This window comes from Tachypleus tridentatus, chromosome 13, assembly GCF_004210375.1.
Source record: "Tachypleus tridentatus isolate NWPU-2018 chromosome 13, ASM421037v1, whole genome shotgun sequence".
Taxonomy (NCBI): domain Eukaryota; kingdom Metazoa; phylum Arthropoda; class Merostomata; order Xiphosura; family Limulidae; genus Tachypleus; species Tachypleus tridentatus.
Window position 1 is genome coordinate 162,761,823 of NC_134837.1, and position 13,302 is coordinate 162,775,124.

The following is a 13,302-nucleotide window of genomic DNA, read 5'->3' on the forward strand; positions in this document are numbered from 1 at the left end:
AATGAAATATCAAGACTGTATAGGAAGATTTTATTCCTTTGTCACTAATTTGGAACTTTGAATAATTTGATTTTAATATTTGAATATAACATGTATGCCACAGGACAGGCCATTACAGGATACCAACAAACAGCATTTACATTTAAAACTGGTATTTGTTAGTAAAACTCAAAAATCATCAAAAGACTATGACAAATTGATAAGCATATTGAGTGAGATCCAGGAGAAATTAATAATTTATTTAAAGTAATAAACCAGTCTTCCAAATTTTAAGTTTACACATATCAACAGCAGAAGATGAAAATGTTTTATTAAACAAAATATGTGCACAATTTACAAACAAGACTAAAGCATTTAATATATAACCAAAATCATAATAACTATAGAAAAGTTTATCGTCTTTACCTACTATCACAACAGTAACATTGACAATGTGGTAGTTTTCATCTTAAGCAGCAATACATTATAACTGTGAAAAAAATAATAATGAAAAAAATCAAGGTGACTAATTAGATTTTAAAGTAAAACATTGAAAATGATACAACAACAAACAAAATTTGTGTTTATATCTACATTTCTAAACAAAACCTCAAAGATGGTGACCATAACAAATATAACTTAAAATATGATATTTAATGTAGTAATGTGCTATAGGCAATTAATTTTTACTCACCAAGAGAATACACCTGTATATCAAACCTAAACAATATCTCAGAAATAATGAATATCAAAGAGGAATCATCCTTTATACAAGATCCATGATATTCAGCAAAGAAATTTACAGTTTAATTTCTGAACTTATTTTAACAGAATTGGCAGAAATAGAATAAAGAATGAGATTTACTTTTCATGACAATTTTCATTATTACAGTTGTTATATGATCACTTTATAAATTGCACTATATGAATGGATTTATAAATGATTTCCAAAGTTCCTAAAAATCTTTGTGACACAGCAGAGATTCAATTCTTAGCCCAAACTTCCACACACAATACTTTGTACATCTTGTTATAAACTATATCATTTGGTAGGAAAAAAACCAGCAAGTATTACATATATGTTCCTACAACAATTAATTCACGACAGCATGTGAAGAATAAAGTATTGTTGAGAAATAACAATTGCATTTTAGCACATTTAGATTCAACAATCAGTAACATGACTTAAAACATGAAAGAAAAATTGTGATCCAAACAAAGCCAAATATTAAGCCACTTAGCGACATCACTATCATAGAAATAACCAACAGTTCAATTTAATATATAGAAAATGTGATGCATAAACATGGGTAATGTTTTTCAAAATGTTAGAAATTTCTGTCATGACATGAAAATGCCATTTTTACATCTTTTTAATTGAACCTAAACAGTCAAAGAATAACAATTATGGATTATGATGTTATGTTGTAAGTTTCAAGTTACTTACTTTCCATCTATCTCTGTCTATCAGTATAATATATAATTTAAATTCATTATACTCTTTGTAAACGGTCAGAATAAATTGTAGCCCTCAATACACCAGTAAGATTTTATTGAAAAATTACATTCACGCAAACATCAAGTTCCTCACTTGTACTGTGTTTGCTCTCAAGTAATATCTTTCTAAGACAAAACTTGGAAAGATCCCCTACAACAAAGTATATACATTATTCACTCATCCACTTTTCCATTTTCTCACACCCTTCACATTTTAAATTTAAAAGTGCATTTATCCAAACAATATATATGTAATGTTTGGCATCACAACCTACTAATAATAACCTTTGTCTTGTTACTAGTTAATTTTGGAGTTACCAAATACATAAAACTCCATTACTTGTAAAACTGTTTAAGAAACAATTACTGCTCACTCTTTACTGTGTCTTGTAAAGCCATTCTAAGTATTTAACTTTAAAGCTGCTTTAAAACATGCAAAATAAATTTGCACTTTATGCATACATTAATTGTTAAAGCTTAGCTCTAATAACTACAAAAGGTAGTTTACTGAAAAAAAAAAATCCAGCAACAAATGTATTTAGTTTTCTATCTACCATATCCAGTTTTACTTTTTCACTGTTCAAGAAACCATCACAAGACTATAATATATTACACAGAGATCAGATTCAACCACAAAACTTTTCGATTTTACGTAGATACAATCCCTTGGGGATGTTGGAGTATTGGTGATGATGGGGAGGAACGTGGCGACATTTTTGTTCCTGAGGCAGCTGCTGTTGCAGTAGTGATATCCTTTGGGCCAGGTTTGGTTTGTTGCAGCCTTAACCAGATGTCTCCTAATGCTTTAGCAAAGTGGTCATCAACTGAAAAGTTCAAAAATTTAAATACAATCTAACAAAACAGTTAATGATAACTTACAGATAAAGTAATGGAGGAAAATAACTCTTTGTAAAATATCATTAAGATAGCATTACATTAATTTCTTTGTTACTCTGAACAGGAAGATCTGATTTTTTTTGTATGCAAAAACAACTATTAAAGCAAATCATATTGAAATATTTTGTTTTTATGAAAAGGTGGTATTCTTGAACAGAAATTTAATTTGAATTTCAAATTAAATAATTATGTATTTTCACTAATTCTCAAACAAAAAGGCATATCAAAATATAGTAAGAACATTTTAATTTTTATAAATCCTTGTTTGCAAACTAAATATGAGGTGACAAATGTCATGTAAATTAATGGTAAAAAAACCAAAAACTCTTAAATTTTTAAATAAACAACTTGTACAGAAACATTTTAAGCCAATATTAAGTAATTTTAATTAATATAATCATTGTTTGCTGTTATACACCTTAAAATATCACATTTGCAATACACACTTCAAATGACCCTTTCACTTATGTAAAATACATTTAGCGTCTATGTCTGTGATTAAAATACAGTTAATCACTTGTAAAACATCTAGCACCTAACAGTGTAGTAACATTCAATTACACTGCTAACTTACGAGTTTCTTTGAAATAAAAACCCTATAACCCAAGTGCTTTCAATAGGTGGATCTTTCTTTTCAAGGGCAAACTGCTGCTAGATATTTTAATGTATGTATAAGTAAAAAAAAATATTAATAATGCTCTTAAAAGTATGGTATTAACAAAACTTTACATAATAAACATCATAATTTTGCCAAATACCCCATGGTCTCAAAATAATTTATAAAAAAAAACAACCTTCATATACTAATTTTATAATCATCAACTTCCCATACTAAACAAAGAAATATTCAGCCATTATTGGTGATATACATATGCATTTTAAGCTTGTTGTTTGAACTTTCAGAAATTACTGGGATAAATTCTAGAACATTTTTCAGAATCATTCCTGGCTTGTGCTGAAATGCACAACTTTATGGTAGCTTTTCTACTTTTAATATTATTTGACCTGCAGCAACATCTTTCATAGAAGTTTACTTATAAAAATCAGGAACAAACAGCTAAAAGAAACAAAACCCTTGAAATTTACAAATATAAAATGTTTACATCAAATTTCATAAACACAAAATTACAAAATGATAAAATACATTACAGATCTTGTTTACAAGATGTCACAAACAAGTATATATTTCTTGGCAAGAAAAATTCACTAGAAAACTTGTTACAAGAACCAACAAAATAAAAGCAAAATAACATTGTCCATCTTGACTTCTGTAAATTTGTGTCTAGAAAAGGTATTCTTATGTCTTAGATACACTAATACTTGAAAATAATGTTAGGAAAAAGGAAAGTAAGGCCACACAGGATACTACTCTTGGTGGTGTTATGTTGAAGTGTCAAAATTTAAACAGAAAGTTAAGAACAAAATGTACATATAGACTCACACACACAAATTTATTTAAGCCTGTGAAGTAAAAGTCACTGAACTTTGCCCATGATAAAGAAAGATATACCTTTCAAAAGCTAGCTTTGTATTCTTTATCTTTATTATATAATGTTTGTTTACTCTATTAAGGTGAGACTCCTACAGTTAGTGCCTTATTCTAGTTGAAAAGAAAAAAAGGCATAAAGCTCTGACAAACAGCAGATGCAATTCAAATCTTGTCCTGAGCACAGAACACAGTAGTTGTAGTACTGGTTTTCCAAATAATGATTAATTCTAAAAGATGTGAAACAGTTTTAAAAAAACTTCATCAAATACCACAGGTTCAAATGAGTTCATTTACACTAACATACCTGTAATTGATACACTTGGAGTTGTAGGAGTGGCTGAAGAAAGGAATTCTGGATAATCTTTGCCCAAAGATCTCCTGAAGTGTTCATCAATAACAGGGTCACACATACCTGACACAAAATACCAGTTAATAACAATAATAATCAAAACAAAAATTAAAGTCAATTAATAATTACTCATGGATCAACTGAAAAAATTATTTTAGTTTCTCCTCATTAAATAAATCTCTATTTCCCTATCTAATAGGAAAAGATATTCAGGTACTTAAAATTAATTGGCTTTATAGAAGTATATAGGTTTTTAGACATGACTAATACTAAAATGTTTATAAATTTCTCTAGTGGAAAGTACTGAACATATTTTCATTAATTTAAAAAAGTATTAGAGAAGAAAATTTTTTTCTGTTAAAAAATAAACACCTTTTAAAATATCTGATTCTAAATGAATAGGGTCTGAATAGCAATCATGTAAAAAATTATAAAGCAATTTGTTTTCCTCTTAACTTAAGTAAGTGAATCCTTGATAAAATGAGTGCAAGAATAACATTTTAGCACACATGAATTTGTCTTCATCTGATCCACAAATGTCAAGATGCTGTTCCTGAGCTAACTTTATCAAATAAAGACTTAAGAGTAAACTATGAGCTAATTAATACTGCTTATAATAAAGATATGTAACAAAATCCTATTATCTTAAGAAAACTGTAAGGTCAGCTATATTACTGCATGCTGATTGATAGAAAACAGATGAGGTAAAGTGCATTTAGCCTTATAAGTTGAAATAGTATCACCTACATAAACTATAAGTACTACACTTTGCCTTAATATACAACTTTTTATATAAGGAATAAATATCTTTATATCTGAGTTAACATTAGGACTTTGGAATTTTGGTTCATTGCGTATGAAAATAAGCATGCCTGCTAAATACACATTAATCCTGAAAAATGTGATATTACTACATCAAAATTCAGTTTAATTACTTGACTATTACCTGAAACCACTTCTCTACGATAACCAGGTTGAACATTATCATCAGAATGAGATAAACTACTTCCAGTGGGACTTGTTTCACTCAGTAGAGGAGAGAGTGGTGCACCAGGTGAATGATCTTTTCTTTGACAATGTGATCGCATCAGTGCTGGAGCACATGTAATCACTGAAGGTCTTCTTTGTTGCGATTGTTGTTCCATATTTTTACAACATTTTTTTGTCATATCTAGTGGCTGATTATAGTCAGACACAGAATCAGTAAATATGTAAGGTGTTGAGTGTCGTTTTCTTTCCATTCCCGAGAGTACTTCGTTACCACTTGTATAACTTGGAAGCATACCACTAAAACTGAAGGAGCTGTGCGACATGTTTAGTGGAGGAGTAATATACCCAGGGAGATCCTTTGTGAAGGAAAGGGTACCCTCGGCTTGTGACTCTGAAGCTCCAATATTCCTGTTCCAAAATGTGAAAGTAAGAACATGTTATCTTTAGTTTAGATAATATTTTACAAATTCAACAAATTACAAAATTGTACAAAAATATTTAAAACACCAAATGCAAAGTTGTGTATTATGGTGAAAACAGAATTTCAGATGTTGGCAATTTTCCACACTATCGTCTCATACGAAATTTCTTGTTTGTTGTCATATTGATTTGCAAAAAACTTGCATTATAAAAAATAAAACTTAAAATTTTTATTGTAAGAATCTTGAGGGATTTTGACTTTATTGGAATGAAATTATATAGCTCTATTATCACCTGAACATTACCTACAGAATCTGACAATCAGAGTATTTTAAGTTTAAAACATAACAAATCAAACTATGTGAACAGTGGCTTGTTTTATGTTTGATAAACTTTGATCATCACTTACTTATTCTTTTCTTCATATAAATGTTTTTAAAAGATCATATTTATTCAAGAGTGTGAAGGAAAATAATTAAAGTATATATTCTTTATGGATGTTTCATGCCAGAAATTGAATTGCAAGATATTATATTATCTATTAATTTCACCAACAATTATCTTAAACTTGTGTGTTTAAGTCAACACATTTCTCAGGAAAATTGGACTGATTTAAAATAAATCTGCTACCTTAACTGTTTTGTTTAAATGAGTAATAAGTTCTTCCATGAGCTAAAGTTTTAATTTATAATAGGTCATAGATTTTGTATTATCTCACTTTGATGGATATTGATGATTGATGCTGGCTTCATTAACTATGAAATGCTTAAATGTGATCATTATGTTACATCTTCTCAATTGATAATCTGCAATGGTGGTGATATTACTTATTAAATACAGCAATATTAGCATCTTATGATAAGAATCTACCAATTATTTGTCCAAAATAATATTCCGCACATGTAGGATATATATACACACACACACACAAATACACCATCTGATTAGTGTCTTGAACACATAGAAAATGTATTAAAGTACATTACATGACTGACTATACTGTTTTTAAATATAAAGAATGTTTGCTTACATCTTAAATGAGCTGTGAAAATTATCACACTTTAATTGGTGAATAAGATGTAGAAGTTATTCTCTTACCTTAGAGTTGTAAAGATTTTCCTAACCATACAAAATGTAAGTTGCACTTATTTTGTTCTCTCTTATTTAGCTCAAACTACTTCAGTGGTGTAGCATGTAGTACAAATCAAGTATAATAATATAGCAAAAAGCAAAAATCACCTACAGTAATGATCTCCAATTTCACTCAATTTTTCAATAATTTATTATTAATAAATTTCACATCTTTTGATGTAGTTTTTTTTTTTACAAAGTATTTGGTACATCAAAAACTAAATTCCATAAACTAAATAAAAAAGCATAAACATAAGAAGGACAATTTTGAAAGTTTGGACATGAAGCTTATAAATGCTAAAGCTCAATTTTACAAGCATTCAACTTAGAAACCACTTCGGTTTGATAATATGAATGATAAATTTTAAAAATAGTTTCAGTCTAGTTTGTGAGTATTCAATTAAAAAGTAGCTACGGTTGTGTTTTATAACCATTTAACTTAGGAAATGCTAAGATTTAATTGTAGCAGTGTCCAATTAAAAAATAACTAAGAATTGGTTTTATGAACACTTAACTGAGAAGCAGCTAAAGTTATCATATTAAAAGATTAAAATGAAACAGAAACCCTATAAGCCGAGTGCTTTTGAAAGATGAACTGCATTTGGTAGCAAATGGACAAGACATTGAATGTATGTAAATTTGAGGTCCTAATTGCTAAATGAATATTTTCACACTAAGTACCCATATGTAGTAGCCTGTATATAATAATAATAATATGCTTTTGTTTATATGTAAAAGATTAAAATGGACAATAAATACAATATTCAAGAGCAGTTTCAACAGTATTTGAAGATCATGGTACAAAATATGCCTAATAACTTAGAGGTAAAGGGGGAATCTGGGAATCATCTAAAACTCTACTCTCTTCTGGATGCAAGTTTTCTTCAAGCCAACTACAAAAAACCTGAACTTTTTGCCATGAGTCTAAAAAAAATTTTATTAATGATCTCTGTACTTATGTTATCAGATATCCACTTACAAATGTGGTGAAGATGATTTTTTATTTCTTGGTTTCCCTCCAAGCGTGTGTCGTCTTTCTTTTGTTCTTTTCAATTTATGGCTCTTGGTGGGAAGTTCCTTGGATGAAGGGGGAATCTGGGAATCATCTAAAACTCTACTCTCTTCTGGAACAAAAAATAAAAATAAAGTTTATACTAAATGCCAAAAGTTTCAGAAGAAATTGGGAATTTCTAATGACACAGATGTAAGCTTTTACAAAAAAATAAAGATTTAAGCAAAAGCAGAATATATTTCAATCTTACTCATAGAGTCTCACTTATCACACAATACTCTAAATCAATTTGACAACTTATACTAGAAGTAAATCTACATCCAACTAAACAGTTCAATCAATAAAAGTTTATTTTCTGATTGCAACAGTAAAGAGAGGAAGGCCATGACATAATGAAATGAGCTTCTCTTCTTATAAATAATTGTTTTATCTACCAAGCAAATTACTAAGGGTTCCCAACTTAGTTTATAATATATTTTTCATGACACTTTTTACATACATATTTATGCTAATTTCATGTCTTTTCAGTTGCATTTTTTATTTTATTTACTTAACTACATTTTACATAAATTTGTTCATCAAAATTATTGATTGTTTTTAAACCGATAAGTTATTTCATAAAGAAATAAGTTTCATGGAAACTTTTTCTCTGCTTTACAGGAATATCTGGAAAATTTCAAAGTTAATTTCCAGGATGTTTGGAAACTCCAAAACTCATTTGTAAATTTTATACAGTTAATTCACAAATAATTATACAGATACATCAAGTTGGATTACCATTGTTATGTTATTAGCAGCATCAGTTTTGTCAACAGACAGCAGTTAAACACTAAAACAAGTTTTTAAAATAGGCAAAACCATTTACTGACATGAGCTATAATGTTTCTACTGCTAGATTTTTGGAGGTATTCTTTTCTTTTAATATTTCACACAAGATATTCTAATTGCTTTGTTTTCAAGGGATTCTAAAAGTTTAAGCAACAGGTGATTTTTTTGATAAAGCTAATTCTCCAATAACAGGCTTTTAACACTAATAAAGCAATTATCCTTTTCTACAATAAAACATGAAGACACCGACATTATTAAACTTGAAATGATCCAAGAAATCACAGGTTATGTACATTAAGAACATGCCATTAAGATTTGCTTAACCATTCTTTATGTCTTCTAACCTCACAACCATTGTGTCAGAGTTTGTTTTTTTTTTCCCCTCACACTGTGAAATGTAAAGTAATTACAATTTTCAACTTTTGTTATGAAATGCAATTCCTCAAGAGTCCTAGATGTATTAAGTCTCCAAAATACATTCAAACTAAGAGTTAGTAACTGTTATTATTAAAATACACAGCAGTAATATTTACATCAAGTTCATAGCCATTCTACTACTTTGAACTGACCTAGAAGTTAACAACAATGTAATGATCTGAAACAGATGAAAAACTATCTTCTCTAATAGAAGCTTAAACCTTAAACCACTCCAGTTCAAGCTGGACCAAAAGTTAACTGATCTATTAAGTCTTTAACTCCCTAACAGACAACTTTGTACCTGGACCACTACACAGTATAAAATATAATTTACTTTCAGTATCAGCACAATGTACAGAAATGTTAGCTGAACTTTTTTAAAATTATCATTCTTGAAAAGTGGTTAATAAACCTACTAATACACAGTTTAAGTCTGTTAGTTAAATCAAACAGCTATACTGTTATTTGTTAATGCCAAAACATCACAAATACTACATATAACAGTCTCATTACAAAATAACTATCAACATTTTTGGTGATATTTGAAACATTTCCTACAAACTCCTGCTATCAGTTATAGCACAGTGTACCTCAAAATGGCATCATTAAAAGTTATCTGAAAGTTCATTTGTTTGTTTTTGAATTTCGTGCAAAGCTACACGAGGGCTATCTGTGCTAGCCGTCCCTAATATAGTAGTGTAAGACTAGAGGGAAGGCAGCTAGTCATCACCACCCACTGCCAACTCTTGGGCTACTCTTTTACCAATGAATAGTGGGATTGACCGAAACATTATAATGCCCCCATGGCAGAAAGGGCGAGCATGTTTGTTGCGATGGGGATTCAAACCAGCAACCCTCAGATTATGAGTTGAATGCCTTAACCCACCTGGCCATGCCAGGCCTTATGTGAAAGTAATCATAAATGAGATCATAAGTTCCTATAATGTAATTATGTAAAAACAAAAATGTTTTACAAAGGCAATATAAATTAGAATAATTTTTTATAGTACTCTTTGCGACAAATTAACATATAGTATATATCTGCAAGTCCTTTAAACAGGCTAGCCAGAAAACAAAATTATTAGCTACTTGGGACAGGAAACTAAATTATATTCTACCACTAGGAAGTTAGAATATAATAAACCCATTATTCAGTTAATATTTGTGCATATTTACTTTATGTATTTTGAGAATTAGTGTTCCTTAGTACTGTATCAAAATTCTGATTGCATGAGAATATGCTGGTTCAGAGTAATCAATTTTTATTTTGGCATTTACACAGTATAACAAAAATATCTGAAATGTATTATGATATCAGGAGTGTATTGCACACAAACATACATAGTTAAAAATACACCATAAGGTCATTTTTGTCTTTACTTAAAACATGCTGATCATTAACAAATAAATACGTTCATGCGCACAATAACTGCACATATTTTCGAAAAAAATTGGTTTCACAGCAATGATACAATAATTCGAATTTTGAGAGTTACTGAACTCTGGTTTCTAACTCAGTCTCATGTAAAATGTACGCAAAACAATGTTGCCATTTTGAGTTTTAATCTCTACATACAATTTTTAGCGCTCTAATAAACCCGATAAAAGTTACGATATGACGCTTTGGGATGTCTTCTCACAACATCAAGGCTTTTATGGTGATAATTTTGAAAAGTCTTATGCAAACACTTTTCCCTTTGGTTTGTTTAGAATTTCGCGCAAAGCTACACGAGGACTATCTGCGCTAGTCATCCTTAGTTTAGCAGTGTGAGAATAGAGGGAACTCTTGGGCTACTCTTTTAGCAACGAATAATAAAACTTATCGTCCCATTACAACGCCTCCACGGTTGAAAGGCTCGAGCATGTTTAGTGTGACGAGGATTCGAATCTGCGACCCTCAAATTACGAGTCGAGTGCCTTAACCACCTGGCTATGCCGGGTCACACTTTTCCGAAACCAGGACAATGTTTGTACGATTTTAGGCTGAAGTAATAGGGGAATTTTAAAAGGTTTTTTTCTTGACCCATATACGAAAAACTGTAAACATACTTTTAATTTATTTTCGTAACTTACATTCTCGCGGACGTAAATATATTCTCAGACATAAGAAAGTTGAAGACAAAGAGACTTAGATATATATATATATATATATATATTTAAAAAAAACATCCACACACAGAATAGAAGTATATTACTGACATACTGGTCACACAACTTATGCTATTCTCACATTTTGTTAAAAAAACTACAGAAACAAAACAAAAACAGACTGAATGCGGAACAAGTAAACAAGATAATGACGTTGTTATAATAATGTTATAAATAAACTAGCTCCTTTTCTCCCCTAACTGTTCAACTAAGAATAAAGCACCAAAAACATCTGCTTCCATCACCAGAGGCGTTCGAATTGCGAGCGTGCCAAACAATTTCAAGAACGTTTGGCATGCATAGGAAACTGGTGCATCAAAGAAATGCCGCTCGAAGTAGCATATTAAATAGCACCAAACTCTTGTGAGGCCTCTTAAAGCGACCCCCTCTAAGAAAATTACACATTCCTGAATGAATGCAGCGAATTTTGGTTTTACTTTCCCGAAAAGACTAAAAAAAACGTGTTTACTCATTTTTCATTGTCAAGTATATTTGAAAAGTTTTAGCATTTATAAAAAATATAAGATGTGACTGAAAATTTTAAGGCGACACATTTTAAACATAATTACAAATTTTTGAGCTGTTGTAAAATATTAATATTTGAATCGTAATAAACATTTCTGTAAAAAAGATTTATGATATTAATTATTAACCTAAATGTTCCTCTAAGAAAATAAGGTATGCATATGCACAAAAATACGTTTCTTTATACGTATATATTAGCTATCTTCCAATAACAAGACGCCAACAATTTCCCAACTCTTAAAATACGATATTGTGATAAAAGTTTTTAGAACAGCGTCTTTTAAACACGAAAACAAATTTATCTACACGCGTTTTTCTTCTTTTCAGTGCTAATAAATACGACCAAGTGTTTTAATTAGCAAGAATAGAAAATAGCGAACCAAGTAAATAAAAGAATTCACAAAATTCAATATTCCCCTTTGAGTTAAGAACTGCCGCGTTTAATGAATTTACTCAATCGTGAAAAATGAATGAAGAACAAACTAGATGGAAATATTAGCTTACATCATCACATACTGGTACTTCAAATGTTTTATTGAAAAATATTTTACCGATATAACAACAAATAAAAATAATACATATCAGTAACGATATTTCGAACTGTTCTTTCTAAGCACAGCCATTTATATTATGCATTAATCTATGTTAAAAAAAAACCCATAAGGTTTAACGATTAATCAGCCTTATCTGTGCCCTGTGTATCACGTGATTCACAGGACATAATAAAATACCACCTGAATATTACGTGACACACAGCAACATTTGATAAGTAGCTAATATTAATGAACGTGAGAAAAAAAAAGTTGTTTTCGTTCCATATATGAAATTGTAAGAGAGCTTCACAAGGCATAACATGTTACATTCAAAACACGTATGAATAACGACAGATCAAGCTACTTTCCATCAAGCCTAGGATAATTATACAAGTATTTTCATCCAACAATACTAGAAGAATATGATTCGCTCATAGCTACTTGGGTAAATTGTCAATACACATGTCTATAAAAACCATTATATTGTCTAAAACAATGAAAAGGGACAGATTTATGAAGTTTTCAGGTGATAGTACAGCTTCAATATTTCCGACTTTTGTTTGCATACATTAGTTAATACTATAATAACTGTAATAATATTTACCATCCTGACCTCAAAAGCATAACATTTCAAGAACATGAAAAGGAGAACCTACGACAACGTAAGTAGTTTTCACTCACTCTCCGTCAAAATTATAAGAACAGAACCATATACGTTCTATAATGCAAATGAAACTGTCTTAGCGAATTCAGTCAAGTTTCTGTGTTTGATATTAATACATGCAATAATATTTCTTATGTACCTAATATATCGCGTATGATATTTATATTTCAATCTTTTATAGCATTTTATGCATGGAGTGTCAATTTTCAGTTATTTTGTATTTGTTTGTTTGTTTGTTTTTGGAATTTCGCACAAAGCTACTCGAGGGCTATCTGTGCTAGCCGTCCCTAATTTAGCAGTGTAAGACTAGAGGGAAGGCAGCTAGTCATCACCACCCACCGCCAACTCTTGGGCTACTCTTTTACCAACGAATAGTGGGATTGACCGTTACATTATACACCCCCACGGCTGGTAGGGCGAGCA

General features: G+C 30.1%; 1 protein-coding gene across 6 annotated transcripts in view; it reads right to left on the reverse strand.

The window, feature by feature from the left end:
- Nucleotides 1-267: 267 nt before the first annotated feature.
- Nucleotides 268-13,302, reverse strand: part of LOC143238864 (transcription cofactor vestigial-like protein 4) — a 47,830-nt gene continuing 34,795 nt past the window's right edge. For 4 of the 6 annotated variants that reach the window (XM_076479453.1, XM_076479452.1, XM_076479451.1 and 1 more), the window contains 4 exons: nucleotides 7,732-7,876; nucleotides 5,158-5,609; nucleotides 4,167-4,274; nucleotides 268-2,300 (listed from right to left, as the gene is read on the reverse strand). In XM_076479453.1, coding sequence (XP_076335568.1) covers nucleotides 2,125-2,300; nucleotides 4,167-4,274; nucleotides 5,158-5,609; nucleotides 7,732-7,876 — 881 coding nt within the window. In that variant the 3' untranslated portion in view covers nucleotides 268-2,124. The remainder of the gene's footprint in view (nucleotides 2,301-4,166; nucleotides 4,275-5,157; nucleotides 5,610-7,731; nucleotides 7,877-13,302) is intronic. The other 2 variants (XM_076479454.1, XM_076479456.1) reach the window with 1 other exon arrangement.